This window comes from Protomyctophum bolini, assembly GCF_963924005.1.
Source record: "Protomyctophum bolini genome assembly, chromosome: 23".
NCBI lineage: Eukaryota > Metazoa > Chordata > Actinopteri > Myctophiformes > Myctophidae > Protomyctophum > Protomyctophum bolini.
Window position 1 is genome coordinate 8,281,998 of NC_137884.1, and position 27,715 is coordinate 8,309,712.

Here is a 27,715-nt window from a genome sequence, read left to right on the forward strand (position 1 = left end):
CTATACCATACCTGTGCCTTTCTCTTTTTTTGAGAGTAATTGAGAGTCATTCATCCAAGGTAGGCCTACATTACGTGCTTTCATGTTCAATGTTTTAATGTGATAACATTTTAAATGGAGCGGACGTAGAATAAGCACATCGACAGGCTGGGTGCTGGGCTAAAGAAACTTCAGCAGATATATTGGATGGAGGGTTAAACAGTCATGTTTAATTTAATTTGTGCTTTTATTCACTGAAATGAATTCCGACTTCTTCAAGAAGGTTTTGCATAATAACATAATCGACTCCTTATCCAGCAGGAGGAGCTATAGCTCTATGCAGTAGGCTGCAGTTTGTGTATTTTGTGGAAATAAACCATATTTATTCATATACCATCTTCTGGGTGTTTATATTAACATTGAACATCGTCCTGTTTGAGATTAATTACAGCTCTGTAATGTTGAAGTGAAGAAATACCACGTTTTGGTGTTGCAAGTCTGTTTCTGTATATTTATTTGGGTCACTCAGTCACTGAACTTGGTGAAGGACTGGCTGGCTTTGTCAACGAGATGCAAACCATTTGAAAATTGGTTGAAAGTTGAGCAAGGTGGTTACTTAAAATGCACCATAGACACAATGTTCTGAGTGAGTGAGTGAGTGAGTGAGTGAGTGAGCAGACTGTAGCAAGATGAGATCTGCACAAAATAATATCTAAAGAGTGACGGTAGCCTACGATGAAAAACAATATTTAATATATATTTTTATATAAATCGGCTTAAGGGGGCTTTAGCACCTCCAAAAATCCCATAGCACCCCAAGAAATGCTCAACCAAAATGTAATTTTTTCCCCCACTGTCAGTGAATAAAATTATTTTCTCTGAGTACAATCTATCACAGTGGTCATATAATATTATTTTCAATGGCCTATCGGCTATCTGTTAACGTCGATTAGTTAAAATAATATACTTGTATACGCGCAGTGCCCCGTTCGGGTAACGTTACGTACATAGCGTACATTACGTACATAAATATTTACATTATTTACGTAACGTTACGCGACCGGCGCGCATCACCTGACATGCTTTGAACCAACCAGGTGTAGTTGTACTAGTTGGTGGAACATGGCGGGCTGTTTTGGTTTTGCTCAGCAGCACAGTCAGTAGTCACAGAACAAGACAGACACAGTGAGACTGAGACAGATAACGAGATACAAAACGGATAAGTTTGTGGTCAGGCAGCCTCGAGTCATGCAGCACGATAGCAATGTGAATCCTGTTCTTGATATGGACTGGAGGCGGAGGACGAGAATTCAGAGTCTGAAAATGATGGACTCGACGGAGAGGGAGAGCCTGATACACCTGGAGGATGTTATTATTCAGGACGACAAAAGCGCTATAGATAGACCAGATTATCGATGCCTTTGCCGGCAATTACAACAACAGACGCATTCTTCTGTGAAATTGGTGAGTGACTGACTGTTTTATTTTATTACCATATGTAGGCTACGCCGTTTGAGTGGGCACTGGGAAGACTGGGCACTGCCACCGCACTAGCTATAAGGCCCCTCTTCCACCGGTTGGTTCCCAGTGGGAACCGGTTCAGTTCTTTTTGGTTTTTAGTCCACGAGCCAGAGTTCCAAAATTGAAACGTTAATTATGAATTGAGCGGGCAAAACCATACCAATATTAGATTGTTATCACCATTATACTTCCCCAATTGAGTACTTACACGAAGACAATGATTTATTGTATTACACATTTTTTATTTTAAAATATGTAAATTAGGCATTATGTAGGAAAATATGCAAAATAATCAAAAATATGAAAAAGCTACTACTGTGGAAGGGTTATCATGTATTAATTTACTTGTATTGATCCTATAAACAATTGAATATAGGGTATAGTTTATTTATGTTTGTGTACCAGGTAGCAGGTTAGCGATGGAACAGGACACCATGGTATGAAGTCTTAAATATGTCAGAAACGTCACTACCATTGGGTTCTGACCAGAGCCGAAGAGTTTGATCAATCCCCCCCCCAGCCCCTGGACCGGTGGTGTAATGCAGTTGATTTGGTCAGATCACTGAGAGGTTATGTTAAATTAGATCATAGCCACTTGCCCAAATGTGCTCACCTCATCACATTTGTGATGACGCCGTCCATGCCTGGCTCAGTGTCTGGGCTTCACATGGAGGTGCTTGCCCAGAGAGGGGCGCTCTTGGCCGGGCATGGGACCCAGGGGGAGGCCCCTGGTCCATGCCTGGCTGTTGTCCCAGCCCGAGTGTCTGTGCCTGGGGCCTTTACACCCCCAGGGCGCAGCTCCCCCCGCGGCCACAAGGTGGCAGGGGACACACACAGGGGGAGGCCCCTGGTCCAAGCCTGGGGCCTTGGTCCCAGGGGAATAGTTTCCCCCGAAAACAGCAGATCTAGGGGGGGGCGCAGTTCCCCCCGTGGCCACCAGGAGGCGCTCTTGCCCGGGCAGGAGGCCCATAGGGAGGCTCCTGGTCCATGCCTGGGGCTTTGGTTCCAGAGTAAAAGTTTCCCCGACAGCAGATCTAGGGCAGATCTGGGCGCCAATTCCCCTTGCAGGGGACTCAGGCCAGACGAGCGTCCTCTGCCCGCCCATAAGGCACTATTTTTGGGCAGATGCGCAATGGCCGCTTTCCGGCGAGCGGCTGGGGATAACTCCACCACCCCTCCCCCTCACATGCAAACAATTGACAATATATAAAGTCACAATACCAATTACAACTTTGCTGAGGCAGTATTGCATTGTTTGAAACATTTAGTTAAGTGGTTTCTCCCCGACAGCTACAAAGTTGTCCGTCTTAGTTCCTTGAGTGTGCAGTCCATTCCTTGGAAGGTTTATTTAACTTTTTGAATTCGCCTCAAGTGCATCATACCAATGGCCTAATCTTTATGCATATCAAACTGCGTGTCATTGAAATCTTATATGTATATCCTGGGTTTTAAGTTATATTGTGTTTACTTTTAAGTTATATTGTGTTGTTTTTACCAAAATCAAATCAAACATATTGCAGACAATGGGAAGAAAGGGAATAATTAATACGGTTTGTGATCCAACAAAAGTTATACTTGGTTTAAGGCAAACGCAACAATGTCAAAAGAAAAATGTTTGCTTGCTGCCTGAAAATCATACTCCCAATATTTAAGCCACGATTCTTCATCATCATAGTTGCACTTGCACAACCCCCAACCAATGCCTGGAAAATGGAAATGCATGTTGTCCGTATTCAGCAGGGAAAAAAAGTGATTGTTCTATCTAGCAAAGACAACCATCAGGCATCATGTCCTGGGAAAGAGCTGTGTCTGCAAGACATGACACAGCACATAGTTTCAGGAAGAGTGTGTGTGTGTGTGTGTGTGTGTGGAGGGACAGCAGAGGGTGAATCTTATTTACAGTCCAGGATATCCTCCTATTCTCCTATACCCCCCCCCCCCACCACCACCCTGACTGAGATTATACAACCTGTTACTCTCTTTCCCTCTCATTGCTGACCTAGTCTAGGCCAGTGGTTCCAAAACAGTGGGTCGGGACCCAAGTGTAGGTCGCGGACACATTTTTATGGGTCCCTTTCTACATTTTTGTTTTTAATTTTTCAAAACAGTTTCAATGTTTCTTTTCTTCTTTTTCTTCCAGTAATTTCATGGACGGTGCCTGTGGGGCTTCTACTAGCCTATTTGGAACGATGTAAGTTGGAAATGCATGCCCCACCCAGATATTATGTCTGTCCTGGGCAAACATCTAATTTCTCTTTTGGGACACGGGCTAAAAAGTTTGGGAAGCCTCTCGGACCCAAAACCGAAGGATATTTTATCGTCGTTGGGTAAGATTTTGTCCACAATTCCATGCTGTACTGATGCCATATAGGAGAGATACCGGGCAAATGTTGATCAAAATAACAATTCTTCTACGTTCTCTAATACCTTCTTGTAAATTAAGTAATGCAGATGTCTAACAAAACATCACCAAATGGATCAGTGACGCTTACAGGTCCATTTGGTTCTATTTTACACTCACAAAAGTTCTATAAGGGTCCATTTTACACTCACAAAAGTTCTATAAGGGTCCATTTTACACTCACAAAAGTTCTATAAGGGTCTATTTGGTTACCAACTGTCCAAGATGGGTCTCAAGATGAAAAGTTTGGGAAGCACTGCTCTGTGTGTGTGTGTGTGTGTGTGTGTGTGTGTGTGTGTGTGTGTGTGATATATACCACTAAAACATTTCAGATGACTCAAATGTGACCAAAGCTAAATGGAATTTCATTCGAAAGACCAATGACTAAAAAACTAAATCAAAAGTTGCTGACTGTTGGAAATCGAAATGGACAAACACCGCTGCTGTTTCCACAGCACACACTGGAGACGGCGCTGCTGTCCCTCGCCAGCCCAAGTAGAGAGAGAGGGAGAAGCAGAGAGTAGTTTTAGTTTTAGTTTTTTTTTCTTTGCTCATGGTGAATGCTCAAGTTGTTTTGTGATTATGAAATTCAAATTGTGTAATGGTGCAAGATAAATGCAAACCCACAGTACCATGTATAACACTGTACTGTGCAAGTATCTTGTGTGTGTGTGTGTGTGTGTGTGTGTGTCAGTCACAGCAGTGGTCCCAATCATTTTAAAGGATTAATATGATGTCTCCCCGCGATCCAAACTAGTGAAAATAGCAGATTTACTTGCGACCTACGTACTGTACAGTATAAGAATGGTTCCCTATACCCAGTGTTTGGGAACCACTGTGTAACTTGGAGAGGAAGAGAGGAAGGAACACCCCCGCACACACGCGCACACACACACACACACACACACACACACACACATAGGTGCCCCGCCAGAGCTGTGGGTCGAGTCCAAGAGGGGAGGGGACATGAGGTGAAGGCAGTGAAAAGACGGCCGGACAGGGACAGAATGTCACACAGTCCGCATGGTGAGCGTCACAGAAGCACATAGACACAGTGTTTAACGGTATAGGCATTGCAGGACAGAAAGGGAGGGCGAGACAAAGAACAGCACAGCGGAGAGAGAGAGAGAGAGACAGACAGACAGACGGGGAGAAGATAGATACAGTTACCATGGGGTCCTCCTGTGGTCTTCCGCCTTTAGGCTTCATGCTGCTGCTCGCGCTGCTCCTGCTGGACACGGACCTGCGGTCTCCTGGAGTCACTGTAGGCGCCTCGGGCCAGGTGAGGTCATTTGCAGTGCGTTTTTTAAAGTAAAAGTATCCATACTGAAATGTTGAAGTACTCAGTTACAAGTAAAAGTCGTGTAATCAGAATTTGCTTGAGTAAAAGTACTAAAGTATTGGCTTCAAAATGTATAAGTACCAAAATTAAAGTACTCATTGCGCAGAATGTCCCGTTTCAAGTTTTCAATTAAAAGTATTTTGAAAATAGCCAATCTACGTAAAACATTTGTCCTGTGACATATTTGTAGAGAATAAACCTTTTGAAAGAATATTATAGTGCAATCTCTTCAGCTATTCTATACAATCTTACAAAGTCTACAAAGTAACCAGTAGCTAAAGTTTTCAAATAAATGTAGTGGAGTAAAAGTACAATATACTTTAATCAAGTGAAGTACTAATATCTCAAAATTGTACTGTCCCGGTTTTCAATATTCACTTCCTTAAATTGTCCCGTTGTTTCACCACCGTTAGAATAATAAAATACTTCATTGTTTTTAGTGCTTACATAGACGTCTATCATGGTCTGGTCTGTTAAACGGTGCAGCGCCTGCTAAGTGCTAAAAACAATTGCCCTCTGATGAAAATGCAAGGCAAAAAAAACTAAATGTCAAATTTCATTTCGGAAATGGCAAGCTCACATTATTACTTATAGTCGCCCTCATTTCATTCCTCTGTGCAACCTGTTGAGAATCTGTCAAAGTCAGCAATAACTAAGTGACGTTGAGGCATCGCGTCGTATAGATGCACAGACCTGAATGACCTGCTGTGTCACATCACATGTCGTCGCTCTCATCTCATCATCCTGTTTCTCTCCACGATAATATCTAATCTAGCAGGAAAAGCCTCGGAACGGCCGGTGGTTGAAAAAGTACTTGCATGTTTTACTTTAAAGTTAAAGTACCAACACTGCAATGTACTGTAGAAGTACTCTGTTACAAGTAACAGTCTGGAATTCAAAATTCCGAGCGCAAACAAACGTAAAATGACTTTCCTTTTTTTATCTACTCGATCTCTTCTACACTAGTAGAAACTAGCTGTTTAATCTAGTTATTTGTCAGTATAAATTTAGCCACATTTAGTGTTCGTCAGTGGGGGAAATTTTTTTTGTCGACAAACATGTTTCCTCATAGTTTCAAGTCGACAATATCAATCAATCAATCAATCAACTTTATTTGTTCAGACTCAAGGTCCAATAACAACAGAGACAACATAAAACACTACATACAGAGAGAAACGCCCCTAACCCAATATCAACACTGATGGCAGCGTTTTGGCTGTTCTGAAGTCAGTCCATGGAAAGCTGTCTATCTGTAGATGTGGACTCACTGGGCAGATCCCAACAGAAGCAATTAGCCTCTTCCTGTTTATTTTTGCTTCAGTCCGACATTTGCCAAAGTCAATAACACTGTGGTCTTTGATGTCTTCCCCACTACACTATGAGAAGTGATGATCTCTCCACGCAGAGTGGACTTTATCTGTGCAGCTTTTTATGGTGGAATTCAGTGGTTCCCAAACGTTTAGCCCGCAGAACTATACAAGCTCACAGGTGAGCTTGTAGATGTGCTATTTCCATTACAAGTTCCTTAAACATTTGTTTTCTAATTTATGGAATGTCTTAGATTTGTCTTTTATTTATTAATGAAATTAGTTTGATTTTCTTTTTTTTTTATCATTGAATTTGTTTTTAATTAATTTGGGAATGTTGGGAATGTCCCGACCAAAGTGCTGTTTGTGCAGTAGATCGTCTAACATAGATAGTCTAACCTAGATAGTCTAACATAGATAGAATGTGTATAACACCATGCTAAAATATATTAATAATAATTAATACAATACACAAACAGGCAATTAAAATCAACAATGAAAATTAGTCAAATACAAAATACAAAAAATAATAAGAGATAAAAAGCAGAAACTGGGACTGTTCATTCAAACTCATTAAAAGCCTTTAAATAATAGTGGGTTTTTAAGAGTTTTTTAAAAGTGGACACTGAAGTGGTCTGTCTGAGTTCCAGAGGTAGTTGGTTCCACAGCAGTGGAGCCCTAGCAGCAAAGGCTCTGCTGCCTTCACCAGCTTTGTGTTGGGGGGGTTGAGTAAAACTTTGTCTGCTGATCTGAAGGTATGTGCAGGGACAAGAGGTCGGAAATGTATGTACAGTAGGTGCTAGTCCATTTAGTGATTTAAAAACAAACAAGTTCATTTTAAAATCAATTCTGTACATGACTGGTAACTAATGCAGTGAGGCGAGAACAGGAGTAATATGGTCATATCTCCTGGTCTTTGTGAGAACTCTGGCTGCTGTGTTTTGAACTAGTTGAAGGCGATTGATGGATTTCTTTGGGAGTCCAGAAAAAAGAGAATTGCAGTAGTCCAGATGGTTTGTGACAAAGGCATGAATAAGGGTTTGTGCATCGCTGAATGAATGTTTTGTTTAGTTTAGTTGTGTTCTTGTGAATCGGAAATTTTCATTATTTTTATAATGTTTTAAGTAGGCTGATGTTTATGAAGCTCTTCACCTCGAATGAAATGCCCAAACTAGGGAGAGATTTTGAATCGATTATTTGATAAGAATGACAGATTATTTTCACAATCAATTACCACAAATGGATTGTTTTTCCGTGGCTCTCTCTCTGACAGAGCGTGTGCACCAACACGACAGTGGTGAGGACCAGGACTCAGTGTCACTCGTGCAGCATCAGTGCCCTGATCCCGTGCCGCGCTGGCTTCAAGCAGAGCCCGGGCTCCGTCGCCAAGGACTGCAAGTGAGTGCACAGAAAGCAGCGGTGTGGAAAGAGTATACTCACATGTTTTACTTAAGTAAAGGTATCAATACTGCAATGTAGAAGTACTCAATTATGGGTAAAAGTCTGGAATTACTTGAGTAGAAGTACAAAAGTATTGCCATCACAATGTACTTAAAGTACCAAAAGTAAGAAAGTACTCGCTAATATGCAGAATGTCCCATTTCAAGTTTTCAAATGTATGAAAGGCTTTTGAAAATAGCAGATCTACACGCTCACAATCGCGACGCATTGTGTGCTTGTAGATCTGCTATTTTCCGAAATGTACATTAGTGACTGTTTCTGACCGAGGCTAAGTCATTGATGTTTTTTCATGTCATGTGAAAGCAGGGAATCATAGCTTCAAATTGACATAGTTTGTTCAGTTTGACCCACCAGTTTTGGAGATATGTCTTGTAGAGTAATGTCTTGCAGAAAACAGAGAGTTGAGAAAAGAAAGGTTCGCTTCTGTAGACTCTAAGATTACACATGTTTAAGCATTTATTTCATATTTATGTGTCGATTTAATTTATTTCAGGGGGGGGGGCATGCTTAAAGTGAACATAAAAAGTCCATAGACTTGGCTGCCACATGAAGACGACGTCACGTCTGAAACAGGAGGGGGCCTATCATAGAGCCCTATGGTTGAATCACACAATATAATATGCTATTGTTACCATGTTATAGTTGTTTGTGAGAACGGGAGAACATCTGGTGACCGACATTTGGGCCTTTAACTTGTGTGTGTGTGTGTGTGTGTGTGTGCGCGCGCGCGTGTGTGTGTGTGTGCGCGCGCGTGTGTACGTAGGTACGTGATAAAAACCGGGTCCTTCCAGATAGGCATCAGTGGATGCTCTTTTGAGTGCTACAAGGAGGTGGAAGATAAACGATGCTGTCCGGGGTACTGGGGCCCAGACTGCAATGGTACGTACATCACTCATCCCTTTAGACATGATACGAACGGTACAGACTATAGAGTACTGTTTCCCAAACACATTTTTATGGGTTCCTTTTATTATTTTATTTTAGTTTTTAGTACTATTATTTTAAAACATTCTCAAAAAAAAATCAAAAGATTTCATGAATTGAAAACCAAAAGAAATCAGGAATTTCAGGAAGAAATAAAATAGAAATCCAAGAAATTCCATGAATTAGAAAACTGGTGTTTAAGAAGTGGTGAAAATAGCCGATCTACAAGCTCATAAGGTGGTGTGATGCGTCGTGAGCTTGTAGACCTGCTATTTTCACTAGGGTTGGTCCCGGGCAAACGTCTAATTTCTGTTTTGGGTCACGGACTAAAAAGGTTTGGGAGCCACTGGACTAGAGGGTATGCGCGTGACATCATCATTATACCCGGAAGTTATGCAGAGACGCCTACTGCGTGGCAAAACAAACTACTTTGTGGCCTTGACATACCCCCACCAAACAGAAAAGTGATTGCATTAAATGACGTTAAACTCACTTTGCCACTCAATTTGACCATGTACAGAGCAAAAGGTCAAGCTTACTAAGTAAGTAGTGACGGTTTAATAACTGTCCGGAAATACAAATGAACATGAACAATCAGTGGTCATCGATAAAACATGATGCTGGCGGAGGCCTGAGTACAGTAGCTGACGTTGCAGTACTAGTGGCTAATGGGGATCTACTAAAATACAGTCTAAATCACTGAGGGAATATTTTGATGGGAAGTCCTACGTTGACGGATGTGTGACTCATGCAGCTTGCTGCCTGAACAGCAACCAGAGGAGGAGATATCCTCTGTAGGGAGGAAAAACATTTCAGAACACGTGGAACACTTTCACTTTCCACTTAGTCAGGGCTGTAGCTGACGTTTTTGTTGCCCTACTCGCAACTATATTCTGGTTGCCCCCCCCTACACGGAGTGTGCTTCGCACACCTTCAAAATGTGCACCCTTTTTTCCCTGACACCGACCCTTCTATAATGCAAGATCACCAATGTCTACCTTCCTGGGCTATACATACTTAAAAAGTTAAAATGGTTATCACTGTGTGAGAATAACTAAATTGGGTCTGTGACTGTGGGGTTACAGACATACAGGCACATAGGCTACACATGCACAATTAATAAACAATGTCCTATTATTTCTTAATATAAGTTAACATTTTGATTTTAACAGAAAGATAACGCCATAAATCACTTTATTTATACTCGGAAGTACAATTGAGGGCAAGCCCTCATTTTCAATGTAGCTGCGCAATCACACAATGGGGGCAGCGGTGGCCTAAGGGTTAGAGGAGCGCCCCCTGTTGCCGAAAGGTTGCCGGTTCGATTCCCCGGACGGGCAGGAACAATCTGGGTCGGGAAGTGATTGGTCATCACTCACCCAACACCGCTGAAGTGCCCTTGAGCAAGGCACTGAACCCCCAACTGCTCCAGTGGAGCTGCTTAGTGGCCAACAGTATAAGACTGAGGTTGTACTGGTCAGCTCCCAGGTTTTAATGTGTATCTGTGAAATGAGCAGCTACTACCCTAGGTAAAAAAATAAAAAAATAAAAAATAACAATACAATCAAATCAAATCCAAAACACACTAACATTATAATACCAGGGAGAATTACAAAGCAAACAAACTAAAATAGCTTGGTTGAAACGGGAGCAATGGCGGAATCTTGAGCATTTTCGAAATCACTAGAGCGGTTAACCGAAAAATGCTCATGTTCATGACCTGAAAATGTATTTTCTTTATAATAACGAGCTGGAGAGACGAGGAGGAGAACTCTGCTACTGAACAAACATAGGCATACGCAGCTTTAACCTTTTTATCTTTTAAGCTTTTTTTTCTTTTCTTTTTTTACAAAAACACATCATTTACACCCCCCTTTTAAAGCAGCGCTGCAGATGAAAGTGCATCCAAGGTGTCCGAGTGTGTCAGTGGGCATCCTGTGAGTATGTATGCGTGGTGACCCACATCAGTGAGCCACCACCATGCTGCAGCACTGGGCCCAGCCATGGCTCCCGGATGCAGAGCCCCCGACCTGGCCTGGCCTGGTGGCTGGGAGGGGGAAACGGTGGACTTGCATGCTTCCTTCCTTACTGTCAGCGTGGTCCCCATGTCCTCCAGGAATGTGCTGACATCCAAAGTGCTGTCTGGGATAGGGGGAGCAGGCTTCCTCTCTCTCTCTCTCTCTCTCTCTCTGATATGATACAGGGGTAGGCTACACACTGAAAGTGGGGGAGCAAGACTGACATGTGACAGATATCAGGATATCTCTTCTGGGAGACAGAATCGTTTTTGTAGCTGCCATTTCCCATAGTCTCTAGAGCCTTCGATCGTAACCACTTGAGACCTCATACAAGGATTCGTGACCAATTGTGATGTGTTGTGAACTGAGCTTGTAGATCTGCTATTTGTGAAGATTTTGACTCGTTTTGACAATGGTAACATGCCCAAAAATCACCATAAATCTCATTTCATATGGCGGGCATTGGCGGCATCATAGCCCATCACTAGCTAACCTTTCTGGTTTAATAATAATAATATTTAATTTGACTTATAGAGGGACTATAGAGGCTTTGAGTAGCCTGTCTCAAGGTAGCCTGCATAAGAATGGAGGAACGTAAACATTGAACATATAGAAAATCATGAAAAACCATTACGGCTTTCTGCAGCTGAGTTTAAATCCTAGCCTTTTCAGTTTATAACGTGCACAATGTGTGGATGTTTTCCAGAGTGTCCAGAGCACGCAGCCAACCCCTGCAGCAACAATGGAGTGTGTTCTGATGGAATGGGTGGCAATGGAACATGTAACTGTAAGGTACTGTACAGGGAGGTTATTCTCACAACATATTGTAGCCAAAGCAAGTGTCAAAATATATAGCCTACAGGGTATGAAGCATTTTGAAACGAATAGCAGCAATCTTTTGAAGTCATTTTGGGACAAAAAGCTACATTTTTCAAGTATTTAAATAGTAGTCCTAAACAAAATAAATAATCCTCACTTTGGGTGTGTGTAATCTGCGGGAAGTATTATGTCAAGTCTAGTCATATACCGGTAGTCTTTCGGGTACCATGCTGGGATGAGATGGGAAACATGGAATGGTGTGTGTGTTCTGTGCTGTACCATACTCTGTGTGTGTGTGTGTGTGTGTGTGTGTGTGTGTGTGTGTGTGTGTGTGTGTGTGTGTGTGTGTGTGTTTGTGCAGGAGGGCTACACAGGAACGGCATGTGAGGACTGTGCAGCTAACAGATATGGACCCACCTGTAAATCAGGTACACGACATACTGCACGAACGACCTCTCTTCATTACTCTGAAACATAACATAATAATAGTGTATATTTACGGTATGTGCTTTTCACCCCTCCGTCCTATAATGGTGTGCTAGTGTGCACCTGTGTGCATGGCTTGTGCAGCACTGGCATGCAAGGTGACGGGACATGCACCTGTTTCTCTGGCTACAAAGGCACCAGCTGTGACCAAGGTGAGAAGTTAATTTTATTGTATTATTGTTTTTCCTGAAAAAACGATGTTTCTACTGTATATCAGTGTGCATGCTCAAATGTCAAGGAACCCCACAATTATATGTAATTGGCCGCCGAGCCCCATCTCAGAATGTGTTGCTCGCTGGGAAAGAATATAATATTCAGAGATTTGCACACGTCCTTTTTTGTTTTCCGTTTTAAAAAAAATAGCAGATCTACAAGCTCGTAGTGCGGCACTCGGTACGTGGTTGTAGTTCAGGCATCACCCAAATAATCAATGTGATCAAGGGCATCATAACTTTAGGGCCTACCCAATAAAACCCATGATGCGGCGTAGTTTAGCTCATAGGAATAGTTTGTTTCGTATATATTTTCTCATTTTCGTTTTGAACTCGTAGCGACTGGCGAGACTAAACTAGGAGTTATAGTCGATTCAGCATTTCAATGGGGATTATGGGGAACCAAAACATAGTGGCAGCAAACCACCGTGTTTGGAACGAATGCCAGGCTTTCCTCTGCGGTGGAAAGTCTAGTGACATGCGGTTAAACTGTAGGACGGGGCTACACTGAATGCGTTGTGTCGTGTTGCGTTTGGACGGCGTCAAAAAAGAAACCGGGGCGAATAGTCCAGACTAGGCATGTAACGATGCACTCAACTCACGATACGTATCACGATATGAGGTTCACGATACTATTTTTCACGATATTTTAAACACAATTATTTTCCAGACAAATGACCGATTTTTTTTTAATGATGTATCTTCCCCCCAAGCTTTTTTCACAATTTTTATTTAACTACAAAGTAGCATTACTTTTAATGTAAAATTACTTAATTTCTGTGCAACAACTGTAAACATGCTTTCATGTTTAAACCTAGCTCGAGTTAACATTTCTTCTTTTCTTTGACGGCATCTTAGGATAGACGTAGACCTATTTGACAGTGCAGAAACATAATTGCCTTCCTTGATGTATTAATGAGCATCAATAACGACGATCACCTGGGCACAGTCACAGACACATACAGCTCCCCTCTGTAGGCCTCTACTACTGAAAGTGACTGCATGGAGTCTGTCATTTCACTCCAAAAGCACGTGAATATGATTACAGCTCACTTTTCATATCACACACTAGCCCCCCTAAAAAAATAAAAATAAATCGATATGAATTTTTAATAAATCGATACATATCGATATACTATATATCGTTACATGCCTAGTTCCAGACACAACCGTCGGCAGTGGAGCAGCCTTCATTGTTTAGAAAAGGGACCATTCCCTGTGTATGCAATACAACAATACTAGAGTAGAAGTACAATAATCGGAAATTGGAAATACTATTGAAAAATATATACCGAAAACCTGTACTAAAGTACAGCACTTAAGTAAACTGTACTTTCCACCACTGCCGGTGTTTTCTCTCCAGAGATGCCCGCGTGTGCTGCTCTGAGCTGCCAGGACAACTCTCGCTGTATGGAGGAGGCCATGACAGGAAGCCTGGTGTGCAGCTGTATGCCTGGTTACCAGAGCTCAGGAGAACAATGCATATGTGAGTTATTTCCTCTGTAAATGTGCACTTCACACCCATTTTCAACCTTGTCTTCGTATAATTGGCCCTCACTAATGATCATTCACCGTTAATCCGTCTACTCTCATTGGTGGACGTTTCTGAAACCTAACCGTACCACTAGTGACATCATCGATGGGGAATCCAAGAAAATTACAAACTACAGCCTTTCTCTTCCTGGAATGTTAGCATGCATGCTGAAATAGAAGCCAGTGTTCTTGCATTAATAACAAATAAATACTTATAATGAATAAGTATGCAATCTTGTCTGAAATTACCAGTCCTGACTCCTGGCTACCAATGATATCACTGGTAATTATAGGTTTCTGAACTGTCCACATCCCTCCTAGACACAGAGTATATAGGCTCCTTTTCCTACCAGGGTTGAACCAATTTGGTTCTTTTCTCGCACCTAATAACATTGAATCAGTTCAGACTAGAGCACTTCCACTGAAAATGAATTGGTTCCCAGAACACTAAATAGTTGGTTCGGAATCGGAACTGGAACCAACAAATAGCCACCGGTTCTGTGAAAGTGCCAACGTTCCAAGCATCAAGAACGGAACCTGTTCTAGAAAGTTATTTTTGTGGAAAAGGGGCCAGAGTAAGTAGTGAGTACTGAGTAGTGCCATATTATATTGAGCAAACAAATAGGAATTAAACAAATTCCAAAAAGGTAGCACATCCAAAAATTAAACAAGCGGTGGACAAAGTACTCGCATTTCCATTTCTTTATTGGCACACACGCTTAGGCGTTTCGGCTATGCAGCCTTCATCAGAGCATATTATTATATTGAGCATTAGTGAAGAGTGAAGACCAGATATCTGATGTAAATGGATGAAGTGCTCCTTTCGAATGATCTAATCTAAAGTCGACCAATCAATGAACCCTGCACCTTTTGTCTTCCTCAGCCATTAACCCTTGCCTAAAGGGGGTGTGCCACCCCGATGCCACCTGTGCCCACACTGGCCCCAACCAGCACCTGTGCACCTGTGCTGAAGGCTACAGCGGGGACGGCCATGTGTGCATGGCCATCGACCCATGCCAGACCAACATGGGTGGCTGCATAGCTGGCACCACGCAATGCCTGTACGACGGCCCTGGGAAAGTGAGTGAGCGTGCGTGCGTGCATGAAAGGTTCACAACATGTGACTCGTTGTGAGCTTGTACATCTGCTATATTTCAGCCAATGTTTGCCTAGGCTATTTTGCCCTGAATGGGGACACATGTGTTCATGTGGTAAAGTTTAGCAAGCATTGACAATAGGGCTGCAAAGCATTGATTATTAGTTGCCCTTAGTTTATTCCGTATAAACTCTGTGACGTCATGTGGGGCAATCAATACATCAGACATCATCATCGTATTGTATTTTCAAAGCTTGAAATTGTCGGTGCAACCACACTTGCAATTTCCCATAACTGCGCCTTTCTAGTTTGTTTCTTTAGTGTGGTCTTAGTGTGGTCTATTAAATGGATTAGTTTGATTAACCATATAGTTGACATTCTGTTCATAATGTCCTGTAAGCAGGACTGAAGGTACTGTACTTAAGTACGAATTTGAGATATTTGTACTTGAGTATTCAGTACTTTTACTTCTACTCCACTACATATCAGATCCAAATATTGTACTTTTATTCCACTACATTTATTTGACAGCTTTTTATACAAGTTAATACGTTTTGTTTGTAAATATAAATTATTCTTCTTCTTTTTGAAAACTTCTGAAATTGGACATTCTGCATAATGAGCACTTTTACATTTGGTACTATATGGCTATATGTTTTACTCAAGTATTTCTACATTGCAATATTGATACTTTTACTTAAGTTACAAAATGTGAGTACTTTTCCCACCACCGCCTGTAAGTCTGTTCTGACCGGGTGTACAATTTAATATTTACAATGTAGTAATACAGAACTAAAAACATGGTAATACATAGAAATACTCATCAGGAATCATACGTAAGCTAAGAACCTAACAGTGGAATATCTAAAATGAAACTATGCGTGTAGCCTACACTATAGAGTACTATGTCTACATGAAATGCTATCTAAGTCACATAAGTTGAGTCTTTGCATATGAAGGTCGTCAAGGCTATAGACAAATCCACAGAGGGTTGTCTGGGTGCGGCCATTACTGAGGTGTACCATTAAGCACAGCAGCACTGATTAGCCACACCTGGCATACGGAGCACCTGCTCCATGGATTACACCTCAGTAATGGCCGCGCCCAGGGCACCCCTCTGTGGATTTGTCTATAGGGCAAGTGCTACGAGCAAAGATGGAGTCTGAAGAGGTACTACTGACTGTATTGCTCTTGTGTTGATCCTCAGGCGCACTGCGAGTGTCTCTATGGCTACGGCAACATGAAGGACGGCGTGTGCAGCCTCAAGGACGCCTGTCGACCCGACTCCTGCCACAAGGACGCCAGCTGTGCCACCGTGGAACCAGGAACAGTGCAGTCAGTGACCCCTCTATTTATGTTCACAAGCTGTGTGTGTGGCTGTGTGTGTGTGTGTGTGTGTGTGCGTGCGTGCGTGCGTGCGTGAGTGCGTGCGTGCGTTGTGTGTTTGTGTACTGTTGATTTTGACAGCGAGTTCAGTTTTAGACCTAGTTTTAGTCAACTGAAATGTTTTACCTTCAGTTTACTTTTCGTCGACGGAAAATATACATTTGAGTTAGTCGACTTTACCGTACTCCAATGTATTTTGTCAGGCCTACTATACTGTACTATAAATCTACTATTTTCAAAAGATTTGTACGGTATACATTTAAAAAAGTTGAAATGGGACTTTCTGCATAATAATGCAATATAATGAGTACTTTTACTTTTGGTACTTTAAGTACCGGTACATTTGGATGCCAATCCCTTTGCACTTTTACTCAAGTACATTTTACATTCTGCTCTTTCACTTGTAACTGAGTATTTCTACATTGCAGTATTGATACTTTTTAGTAAAGTAAAACATTTGAGTGCTTTTTTCCGCACTGGGTGGTGTGAAACTATGCGTGCGTCTCGTCTCGTTACAGGTGCACCTGTAACCAGGGTTACCTTGGCAACGGGAAGGTCTGCTACGGTAACATCATGCAGAGGCTGAACGAGCTGAACACGGAGCCGGGCGGACAGTGGACCTCTCAGCTCAGCAGCGCCATCACGCTCTTCAGTAGGACCTTTAACAGATTGATTGCTATTGATGTACAGTATATATACGTATTTTAATAGCCATCCGGTGTTTGCTATTGGCGTATATATATAGGCCTACACGTGTTATATCGCTTTATATGAGCCGGTTACTAGGCAACGCCTTGCTCTCCCCTGCAGGCACAGAGCGTGCTCACACATGCATAGACTATACTGTTATAATTAGGATCTTCTACTGTATGTCCCCCCCCAGTCACTATTTTCTGGAGCCATCGCTGCCTTGATGGCGTCATAATGGCAAATTTTAGACTCTGTTGCATCCATGCTGAAAAGAGCACAAGCGCAACCGTACCAAACCGCTTCTTTTCACCTGACGGGGGGGAGGAAGGAACACGTTATTCCAACCAGTTCTCCTCCATCAGGGTATGAGGACACAGGTCCTTTCGTTCTACTGGATCTCTTCTCCACTAGTTCCTCCCTGACATTTTAGTCTAGTTTTTATTTGTTGACGATATTGCCAGTATATGTATAGTCTTAGTTTTAGTCATCATAGCTTAGTTTGTATAGCCTGGATCCAGCCCATATTAGACCCCACCAATTCTCTGAGTGTGGACTGCTGCTCTTGAACCAAATAGATGGGTCCATTTGTGCAGTCCCTCTGATAGTCCGGCAGCCGACAGGCTTCTTTTGTTTCAAGTGGGAAATGTACTTTTATTGGCCTAAAATATTGTCTCAGATTGTCTCAGTTGGAGGTGGACAGTTGGAGGTGGACAGGGTAGCATAAGGCATTGATGTCTTTGTTGGCGCTTCTTCTCTGCTGGTTGTGCTCGATCGGTCATCGAGCATTAGTTTTGCACAAAAAACACTCCTTGTGGGAGTGAAACCCCTTGGAAACCTGTATAAAAACAATGCCCAATACCGTCAGCAATTATTTTAGGCCAATAAAAAATACTATATACAAAATTTCCCACCCTTTCCACCTCGACTGCCGGACTATGAACTAAATTAACATCGGTTAACATCGGATCGGTGGCGTTAATGCGTGTCAAATTGGGGATTCTTGACATTCACGAGCTGAGAATCACTGATTACAAGCGTTTAATGTCTTGTATGTTTGCTGGCCCTTTCTCTTGCAGATGTGCTATCGTGGCCGTTGTCCTCTCTGGGGCCCTTCACTGTTTTCGTCCCAATCAACAAGGGCTTCCGTGGAACCTCGGTGAGTGAATCCACATAGAGTGTAACTCTATAACTGTTGACAGATTTGAGGCTAGCTGATATGGGCCACGTCAACCCTTTTGCAATTTATTTTAATGATGTTTAGGACGCATGCAAGAAACACTTTCCTGGGGTTTTTTATGTGTGCTATTTTTGTTTGCACATTGTCTTTGCTAAATTATAATATATTGGAATCATATTAATGTGTACAAATTTAATTCGATTTGGGGAGAAAAGAAAATCTATCACGCAATGTTTTGGCAGCCCCCCTGTTGTAGCTCTGAGAACCCCCTAGGCCTATAGGGCATTGGTTCTCAAACTGGGGTCCGGGGACCCCCAGGGGTCCTTGCAGACTTACAGGACTGTGATTCAGAGAGTGTACAAATGGAGCCACATGTATGGCAAGTCGTTTTAACATTTAATCAAACCACCCTCCTATCTGTAATATATGTTTTAGATATCCAAAACCATGTTTCTGCTAGTCAGAACTGCATTCTTCCTAGTAGAAATTGTAATCCAGTATATCTTGAATTCAGTTCTTCCTAGTCAAAATTAACATTACTCCTATCATTACTCCTATCAACAACTGTCATTCTTCCTAGGAGAAACTAAGTTCTTCCTAGGAGAAATTAAGTTATTCCATTAAGTTCTTCCTAGGAGAAATTAAGTTCTTCCTAGGAGTAATTGCATTGTTCCTAGTCATAATACTAATTACAGATATCCAAAACTACATTTGTACTAGTCATAATATGAATTGTAGATATCCATAATTAAATTTGTACTAGTCACAAACTCACAATGTATTTCTGGATATACACAATATAATTATGGATGTCTGGAATGTTTTTGGAATTTTAGATATCTGTAATGGTAGTTTCTCCTAGTAATAATTGCATTGTAGATATCTGAAATGGTAGTTTATCCTAGTAAGAATTGCATTGTAGATATCTGAAATGGTAGTTTGTCCTAGTAAGAATTTTATTATAGATATCCAGTATCGGATATCCAAAACTAAAAGCCCAATACACATGAATGGAAAAAGTGACCTCATTTCTCCTAGGAGGAATGACAATATGGATATCTCAAATTTTGGATAGGAAAAATGTCCTTGTGGATATCTTAAATTACAGTTTTGGATAGGAGGAATTGTGGATATCTGAAACGTTAGTTTTGACTAGGAAGAACTGTATTACAGATATCTGGAATACATATCCACTATTATCCAGTATAGCGATTAAATGTTAAAACGGCTTGCCATACCACATGGACCATTTTGTAAATGCTCTCAGAATGAGGATGTCATAGTATAGATGGCGGTCCAAGGGAGAGCGCATATCAACCTGGGAATCAAAACGATTGGAAACCACCACACCTGCTTTCCAGGTCATAATAGGTTGAAGATGTACAGTAGGGTATTTCCTGTAAACATTACATTCTTTGAATCTTCACTGTTTCAGCTGAAGGCTCTAATGGCCGATTTGTCCAGAGCAAAGTACTTGTGCAAGCTGCACCTCGTTGCCGGGGAGCTGTCCTTTGACACTCTGAAAACGACGGACGTTTACTACACCTTAACGGGCAAGGCTGGCGAGGCGGACACCACGGATGGGGTGAGACTAACGGCACGGTACACACACTGTCAAATCCATCACTCTGAAAGGGCTGTCTTCACCAGTGGTGGGAAGTAGTTTAAGTAAATTTTTTAGGTCTTTTTGGGTTTTTTTTACTTAAGAATGTCCAGTACCGGTAATTTTATTTGTACTATTTGTACATTGTTTGAAAACTTTAGTTACTTTGTAGATTTTGATTACAGAAACCATTCAGCCCCATCTACTGTACATTTTGGCCATTTGAAATGCAAAAAAGACGCAGTGCTAAAAGATTATTATACTTGAAAAGGGACATTCTGCATGGTGAGTGTATACATTTTGAAACCAATACTTTTGTACTTTTACTCAAGTACATTCTTAATGTCAGACTTTTACTTGTAACAGACTATTTCTACATTGCAGTAGGCTATTGATACTCTAACTATATGTGACTAAATTTGACTGAGGGACTGCCATTGGATTTTTTTGAATTTTCGTTTTTTTCATGTCATATGAAAGCAGGGAATCATAGCTTAAAATTGACATATTGGTTGTTCAGTTTGACCCACCAGTTTTGGGCACGGAAGTGTTGGAGGTGGACGGGGTAGCATAAGGCATCGATGTCTTTGTTGGCGCTTCTTCTCTGCTGGTTGTGCTCGATCGATCTCAAGTTTCTGAAGGCTGAGCGGTCCACTGCCAGGGCCTCCCAGCTGTCCACAGGGATCCTGGTGTTTTTGAGTAGCTGTTTAAACTGGTCTTTCCAAATTATTGGCAAAACACATACATTTTTGTAATGATAATATAACGTAAAAAAATGAATTGTAAGGAGTTGCATTGATGTGACATATGCCTTAAAACTGTTTTGTTGCAAGGAGTTGCAACTGATGCGGTTTTGGCTTAAGAGCTTGTAGATCGGCTATTTTTGGCTAATGTTCCTCCCAGAGCATGTATGCTGGGGTTCAAATGGTCAAAGTATATTATGTTGGTTCCATTGATCCAAGCCGGGACACAATCGATTGCTCATTAGAGTAAACGGGTTCTGAAAATGCACATGGCCCACCCAACTGAGCACTTTTAAGTTTTAAGCAGTCGGATGGGTGGGCCACAGCGCTCGGGGGGGGGGTAGCTTGCTGGGGGTTCGAATCCACCGTGGCGCATCCAGCATTTCTCGAGCGTCTGTACGAACACAGTTGGCCCGTGTGTGTGTGTGCGTGCGTGCGTGCATCGGGAGGAATTAATTGCCGTAATGAATGATAATCAAGTAGGGCTGCGTGCAACACAAAGGACAAAGGACGTAATCGAATCGATTATTCAATTAGTTCCCAACTCATTTAGTAATCAATTACTAATTTAGCAATCGGTTACTAAATTAGTTGGCAACTAATTGAATAATCGATTCGATTGCGGTTAATGGGTTAATCGTTGCAGCCTCATAGTCAAGTGGACCCTGCTCCAGAAACGGTTGGCAGCCACTGTGGCAGCCCAAGTCCTTTGTGTTGCACGTATACGTCTGACACAACACAGATAGGAGTCACTGTGGCCCTGCTGTAGGTTCAGTCGGTGACATGAGTTGACATGAGGCATGGTCTTCACACCTCCGTCGGTCTTCACACCTCCGTCATGTCAGCGCTCCCCTTCCCCGGAGCACTGTCAGCGTGACGGGGGTCCATTGTGTCCAAAATGTCTCCTCTAATGAGGCCCTGCTTTACTTCAAGTACTTGTGTGTGTGTGTGTGTGTGTGTGTGTGTGTGTGTGTGTGTGTGTGTGTGTGTGTGTGTGTGTCGTGCGTACGTACGTGCGTGTCCTAAGATAGCCTCGGTTTCCTTACTGTCACTCTCTTCCTCTTCGCTGACCTCCTGTACTTCCTATGAGGGGAACGCGAGTGGACATGATTATCTCTGGGGATGTTTGAATTGATGGCCCTTTACAGCCCTCTTCCCTTTCTGAAAGACAAGCTGGCTGACTTAAAACGTGCAGGCATCTGTTGCCTCTGGATTGGTAGCACATGCACACAGACCACTGACTGCCCGGGACCCTGTTTTTTGGAGCATTATTATATGTTGATGAATTGAATACATAGGTCATAGGACCACAATGGAAGTAGATCAGCTTATTTTTTTAAATGGCCGAAATGTATATAGGGGTGAAGTGGTTAATGTATGTGTATTCATAATTTAAATTGACAAAGTAACTAGTAACTAAAGTTTTCAAATAATTGTAGCGTAGTAAAAAGTACAATATTTGCCTCTGAGATGAATGGAAGTAAAATTATTGAAAATTGGAAATACTAAAATTGGAAAATTGGAAAACACATTCTCCCCTTCCTCCACACACACACAATGACAGTTTTTATGTGGGTTTCGACTTTTTTGACACATTTTCCCCTTACACTCAAGATAGTGTCGGCCGATCCTAAGGAAAAATAATCGGGATCGGTCCCAATTTAAAAAACCTGATCGGAGCACCTCTATTAAGTACAGCACTTGAGTAAATGTACCGAGTTACTTTCCACCACTGCATTGGTTTAAAGGCCTATTCCTCCTCCGCGTCATCAGTGCCCATACCCGAAGGCGGGGTTGGCGAAAGGGCCTTTCTGTGTGGAGTTTGCATGTTCTCCCCGTGTCCCCTAGGGTAGGTACCCTCACAAAAAACATGCAGTAATCCTGGTCACTAAACTGCCTCCCCCTGCCCAGCCGGGGCGCCTGATGGAGGAGACAGGAACTGGTTGGAATAACGTGTTCCTTCCACGTGCTACGTCCAACCAGGGAAACTCCCCCCTGTCAGGTGTAAAGGAGCAACTCGGACACTCAGGCATGAAGGAAGCATGAGTTCAAGTCCGTTGTTCTCCCCATGTCCCCCATATATGGGGACTAGGTTGGTGGAGGGTGTGTAGAGCCCAGGATCACATTAGATGATTGACACAGGGGTGAAAAATGGGTTACAAAATCGTGGGATAAAAAATACTGTATATATTTAAAAAAAGGCCTATTCAATTCATACTCCATTTTTAGGTGATGAGTTGACTATACACTGAAATGGTGGTCACCACAAACTATATGAATATGCCTTTGCACACGTCCCCACAGGACACGAGCCATTTAGCTCTCTCCTCCTCATCGGTGCCCAGACCCTTGGTGGGGTTGGCGAAAGGGCGGAGTTTGCATGTTCTCCCTCACAAATAAAACATGCAGTAATCCTGGTCTCTAAACTGATCGAGGTGAAAGGAACTGGTTGGAATGACGTGTTCCTTTAACACGCTATACGTCCAACCAGGGAAACTCTGCCATATCAGGTGAAAAGACTATTTGGACTATTTGGTTTCCTCATTCAGTGAAGGAAGCATGAGGTCACTCCGTTGCTCTCCCCAGGTTGGCAGAGGGAGTGTAGAGCCCAAGATTAAACATTGGATAATTGACACTGGGTAAAAGAATTGGGTTGCAAATGTATTGGGAATAGACCTGTACGTGCCCGTTGCAGTCGGCCACTGGCCTACTTGGGAACGATGCAACTTGGGAACGTAATGATATACGTTGTCATAGCACCCGTTTTAACTGTCAGCCGGTGTCCCACATGGAGATCTGTGTATGTGAATACTGCAAACTGAAAAGTGTACTTGGCAATCCATTCGGCCCACTGGCAGAGCCTGATTGGTTGAGCCTCAATTGGCTGAGGCAGAGGCTGGAAATTGCACAGGTGAAAGGAGTTGGCCTCATTAAGCCCACTGGCAGAGCCTTGCCCAGGTGAAAGGAGTTGGCCTCATTAGGCCCACTGGCAGAGCCTGACCAGAGCCTTTTGTGGTGGTTCTGGAGAACCGTGGGACCGACCGACTCGATACCTGGCACGGCACTCCCTGTGGGGGTGTGGAACACGTGTGTCCAATGTGAAGACGGTGGGTCAAACGTTTCTCGAGTTACGTGCATTACAACCGTATACACACACGTACGCACGCAGAGACGTGGCACATTTATAGTATAAAGTGAGTGATTTAGCTCTCTTTTACAGGAGACGTCCACGAAGATTCGCATCCACGGCAGCAGGAGGAAGGGTGTGATCGTCCAGTCCGATGTCATTGCGTCAAACGGGATGATCCACATCATCGGCAGGCTGATGGACAGTGTCTCACCCACGGTGGAGAGCAACAAAGAGGTACAGGAGCAAGGTTATTATTATTATCAAGGTTCACAGGGACGTGCAGAGAGTGTTAGAGAGGCAGGGGCTGAAATCCCCTAGGAGAGCACTTTTGGACAAAAATAGCAGATGTACAAGCTCAGCAGATGTACAAGCTCACAACGTGTCGCGCTGCAACGCGTTGTAGATCAGCTATTTTCCGGGCGCAACACAGTACTCTTAGCTATAGGAGATGCGGTGTACGACATGGATTTCTAAACAAATGTGTTCAACGTAAAATGCTGTGTCCAAGTTCAGGAGACTTCTCCTGAATGCTGCCTTCCGGCATGGCATGGCAGAAAGGAGTGGCATTTGCATTTCATTCGCCATGTAGTAAATGCTGCATTCGTGGTCTGGAGAGGGCAGTTGTTTTACAGACGGGTAGGGGCTGAAGCCCACTTTGATGTCTATGTGTGCACGTCCCTGAAGGTCCAAGGTTCACTCAACCTGTGTTTATATACTGTTTGCATGCTAACTTTCCAGTAAGTGAAACATAGACTGTAAAAAATATGGACAAAGCGTTCTCCGGGTCTAACATGAACGTAAAATGAAGCCTGTCAGTCCTTGTATTGTAAGTCGCCATCTTTCTAGATCCGTTTTGGCCCAGCTGGCCATTGGCTGGCCCAGACAACGAGGCTGGACTTCCCCCCTTCTTCTCCGTTGGTTTTTATTTTGACTCGAGTGGGAGGGGAATCCCGATCATAGACTGTAACGGTAGCCACGCCCCTCAGAACATACGCGACTTTATGGTAATCTTTTTTATTAATGGGACCATAATTTTCCAAAAAGAATATTATGACATTAGAAATGAGACTTTAAACTAGTGACTGGAAGAAGAAAGTATTCATGACCATGTTTATTAAGGTAATACAGTCTAGGTGAAGTTGGGCCCAAATACATGGACTTCTATGGGGCTATGGGTTTTTCTGGGTCCAATGACAGCGCCACAACAGGCCATTATGAACTTTCAGATATTGACGTCAGACTTCGGTGCTCTATTACAATGAGCATTAGTGAGGACCAATTATATGAAGATACTGTTAGGTTAAAAATGGCAGAAAATTACAAAAACTAGAATAGGCGAAAAAGGAAAGTTAGTTAACTGAAATAAAACTATAAACTAGTGTCATTAGTTTTAGTCTTTGCAAATGTTTCATATTGTACATAACACATATACTACATGCATGTAAGCCATGATACTGAATAAGTCAATCGTTCATGACGTAGGATTGTGTCTTGTCTTTTTTGTTGCAGGAAAATCTCATGAAGATTTTGTCTGACAATGGAAAGTTTTCCCAGCTCAAGATTCTTTTAGAGGTATGCAGGTTTAGTCTTTTTGTATGTTTTATTAAATGAATAAAACATAACAGATGCTCAAATGACTCCTATCCTCGGGTCTGCTTAACTTATTTTGGGGCGGGAACCCCTTTTGGTGTTTCATTATATATATATATATATATATAATTCAGCTGTTGAAAAATCGTGAAAATGTGCAGTTGGGGGTCGGCGGCCAATTTCATTAAAATGTTGGGGTCCTTGACATGAAATATTGAAAACCACTGACATAGAAACATGAGGGTTTTCAGGAAAATAAATACATTTTAAAAAAATATATTTTTAATTTCGACGTTAGGCCTAAATGGGTTAACCCATTATAACCGTGAAAGCAATAAGCATCGGTGTGTCATTTTAGATTTATTTGGCTATTCAAACATAGCATAATGTAGTACAGTAACTGTAAATATTAAGTACCGTAAGTGTATGGCATGCCGTACGTATACACTATGAAACAATTTGTATACATTCTTCTGCATGCAATACTGAAACTCCCTTGCTTTGCAGAAAGCCAACCTGGCATCAGTCATGGATCTGCCAGGTCCATACACTGTCTTCGCCCCAACTAATGACGCCTTTGAAGCTATGAAAGATGGACATATGCAGTACCTAACCTCTGCTGAGGTGAGCCGCACGCACGGTCGCACGCACGCACAGTCGCACGCACGCACGCACGCACGCACGCACGCACGCACGCACGCACGCACGCACGCACGCACGGTCGCACGCACGCACGCACCATCCTCCACACTCAGTTGTATTGACGTGCTCATCTCTGACACCTGACTTCAGGGCTCCAGAAAACTGGTGGAACTCCTTAGGAACCATATAGTGGCCTCCACCGCAGTGAGTATTAAAAGCACCTAAACCCTCTAGCACTGTTGATTTGGACAGCCATTTTGTTTTTCTTTTTTTACTTTTAGTCATTGTCTTCTGAATACAAATGTCTTTAGTTTTACTCACATTTTAGTCATCTGGAAAGTTTTAGTCTAGTTTAAATATGCAGTTGACTTACAATTACTTGTCTTCTTGTTCTACTGGATCTCTTCTCCACTAGTTTTTATTTGTTGACAAAATTGTCAATATATTTAGTTTTTTTTAGTCTACAAATATTTTTATTCATTGTTTTAGTCATAGTTTTAGTAGCTTGTAAGCTTGAAGATAGCCTATTTTCGGTTATTAGTTATTTCAGTGTTCCAGAAAACATTTTTTTTCAGTCGTGAGATTTTATTTAGCTTTAATCATCAAAAGAGTACTGTATGTCCTGTTGTGTGTTTGAAGCTGGAGGTGTACAATATCGCATCGAGCCCCAGAGTCGTCACCATGGCCAACCAGGTCCTGGCGTTTAACGTCACCAAAAATGTGAGTGCACATTTCAAAACTGTTTGGAAGAAATAAAAAATACCAAAGTTGGATGGTCTTTAACATGTTCTATCCTTTACACACACACACACACACACACACACACGAAACACAGGGTCAGATTCAAGTCAACGGAATGTCCGTGTTGGAAGCGGACGTGGAGGCCATGAACGGACGTCTCTATTCCCTGGACGGCGTGTTGACTCCGTCCTCCATTGAGCCGGTGCTTCCGCAGAGGTGTGACGTCACAGAGAACAAACTCATCAAGGTGAGCTTTCGGCTGTCATGTTAACCCATTTTGGTGTTTTAATAAGCATTACAGTATGTTATACTTTAGCTATTGAAAAATACTAGGTCTACAAGCTCGCTACGAGCTTGTAGGTCTGCTATTTTAGAAAAATCGTGAAAATGTGGCGCAAATCTTTGAATTTATATTCTCTCGGAGCTAACGAATATTAGCTTCTGCAGGGGGGGTCCCTGGAACAAGTTTACAACATATTTTCAGATTGGGGTCGGAGGCCAAATACATATAATTTTTGGGGTCCTTGACATGAAATTGTCTGAGCACCACTGACATAGAAACATAGGTTTTTCGGAAAACTGTCATGATTTAGATGATTTTGTGTAGTGGCCAGATGGGGGACACGTGAGTTTTCAGAGTATATTTATTTGTATGATCAATCTGTCCAGTGCGTTCCGGCTTGGATCAATGAAACTAACTTTAAGTTCTTATTTATTGCTATGGCTATTTTCCAATTATTTGGGGGCCCAGTCTTGCATTACCCTCGTGGCCACAGCCGACATGTTGGGAATCCCTGCTTCAGATATTTGATAATTTACCTGTCATGTATTGTACAGTAATATATGTTGTCACAAATAAGTATAAATAAGTCACAATCTTCCAAATTTGAAATTCTTTCTTTCTTTCTTTCTTT

At 42.3% G+C, this 27,715-nt stretch overlaps 1 protein-coding gene across 3 annotated transcripts in view; it reads left to right on the forward strand.

Moving 5' to 3' along the window:
* Positions 1-4,932: 4,932 nt before the first annotated feature.
* stab2 (stabilin 2) overlaps positions 4,933-27,715 on the forward strand; it is a 75,671-nt gene continuing 52,888 nt past the window's right edge. For 2 of the 3 annotated variants that reach the window (XM_080757929.1, XM_080757930.1), the window contains exons 1-18: positions 4,933-5,198; positions 7,824-7,948; positions 8,775-8,890; positions 11,660-11,745; positions 12,134-12,200; positions 12,315-12,410; positions 13,834-13,956; positions 14,887-15,083; positions 16,307-16,434; positions 17,004-17,137; positions 18,252-18,331; positions 19,788-19,937; positions 23,919-24,062; positions 25,338-25,400; positions 25,926-26,042; positions 26,211-26,264; positions 26,700-26,780; positions 26,896-27,048. In XM_080757929.1, the coding sequence (XP_080614055.1) occupies positions 5,073-5,198; positions 7,824-7,948; positions 8,775-8,890; positions 11,660-11,745; positions 12,134-12,200; positions 12,315-12,410; positions 13,834-13,956; positions 14,887-15,083; positions 16,307-16,434; positions 17,004-17,137; positions 18,252-18,331; positions 19,788-19,937; positions 23,919-24,062; positions 25,338-25,400; positions 25,926-26,042; positions 26,211-26,264; positions 26,700-26,780; positions 26,896-27,048 (2,040 nt within the window). In that variant the 5' untranslated portion in view covers positions 4,933-5,072. The remainder of the gene's footprint in view (positions 5,199-7,823; positions 7,949-8,774; positions 8,891-11,659; positions 11,746-12,133; positions 12,201-12,314; positions 12,411-13,833; positions 13,957-14,886; positions 15,084-16,306; positions 16,435-17,003; positions 17,138-18,251; positions 18,332-19,787; positions 19,938-23,918; positions 24,063-25,337; positions 25,401-25,925; positions 26,043-26,210; positions 26,265-26,699; positions 26,781-26,895; positions 27,049-27,715) is intronic. The other variant, XM_080757931.1, reaches the window with a different exon arrangement.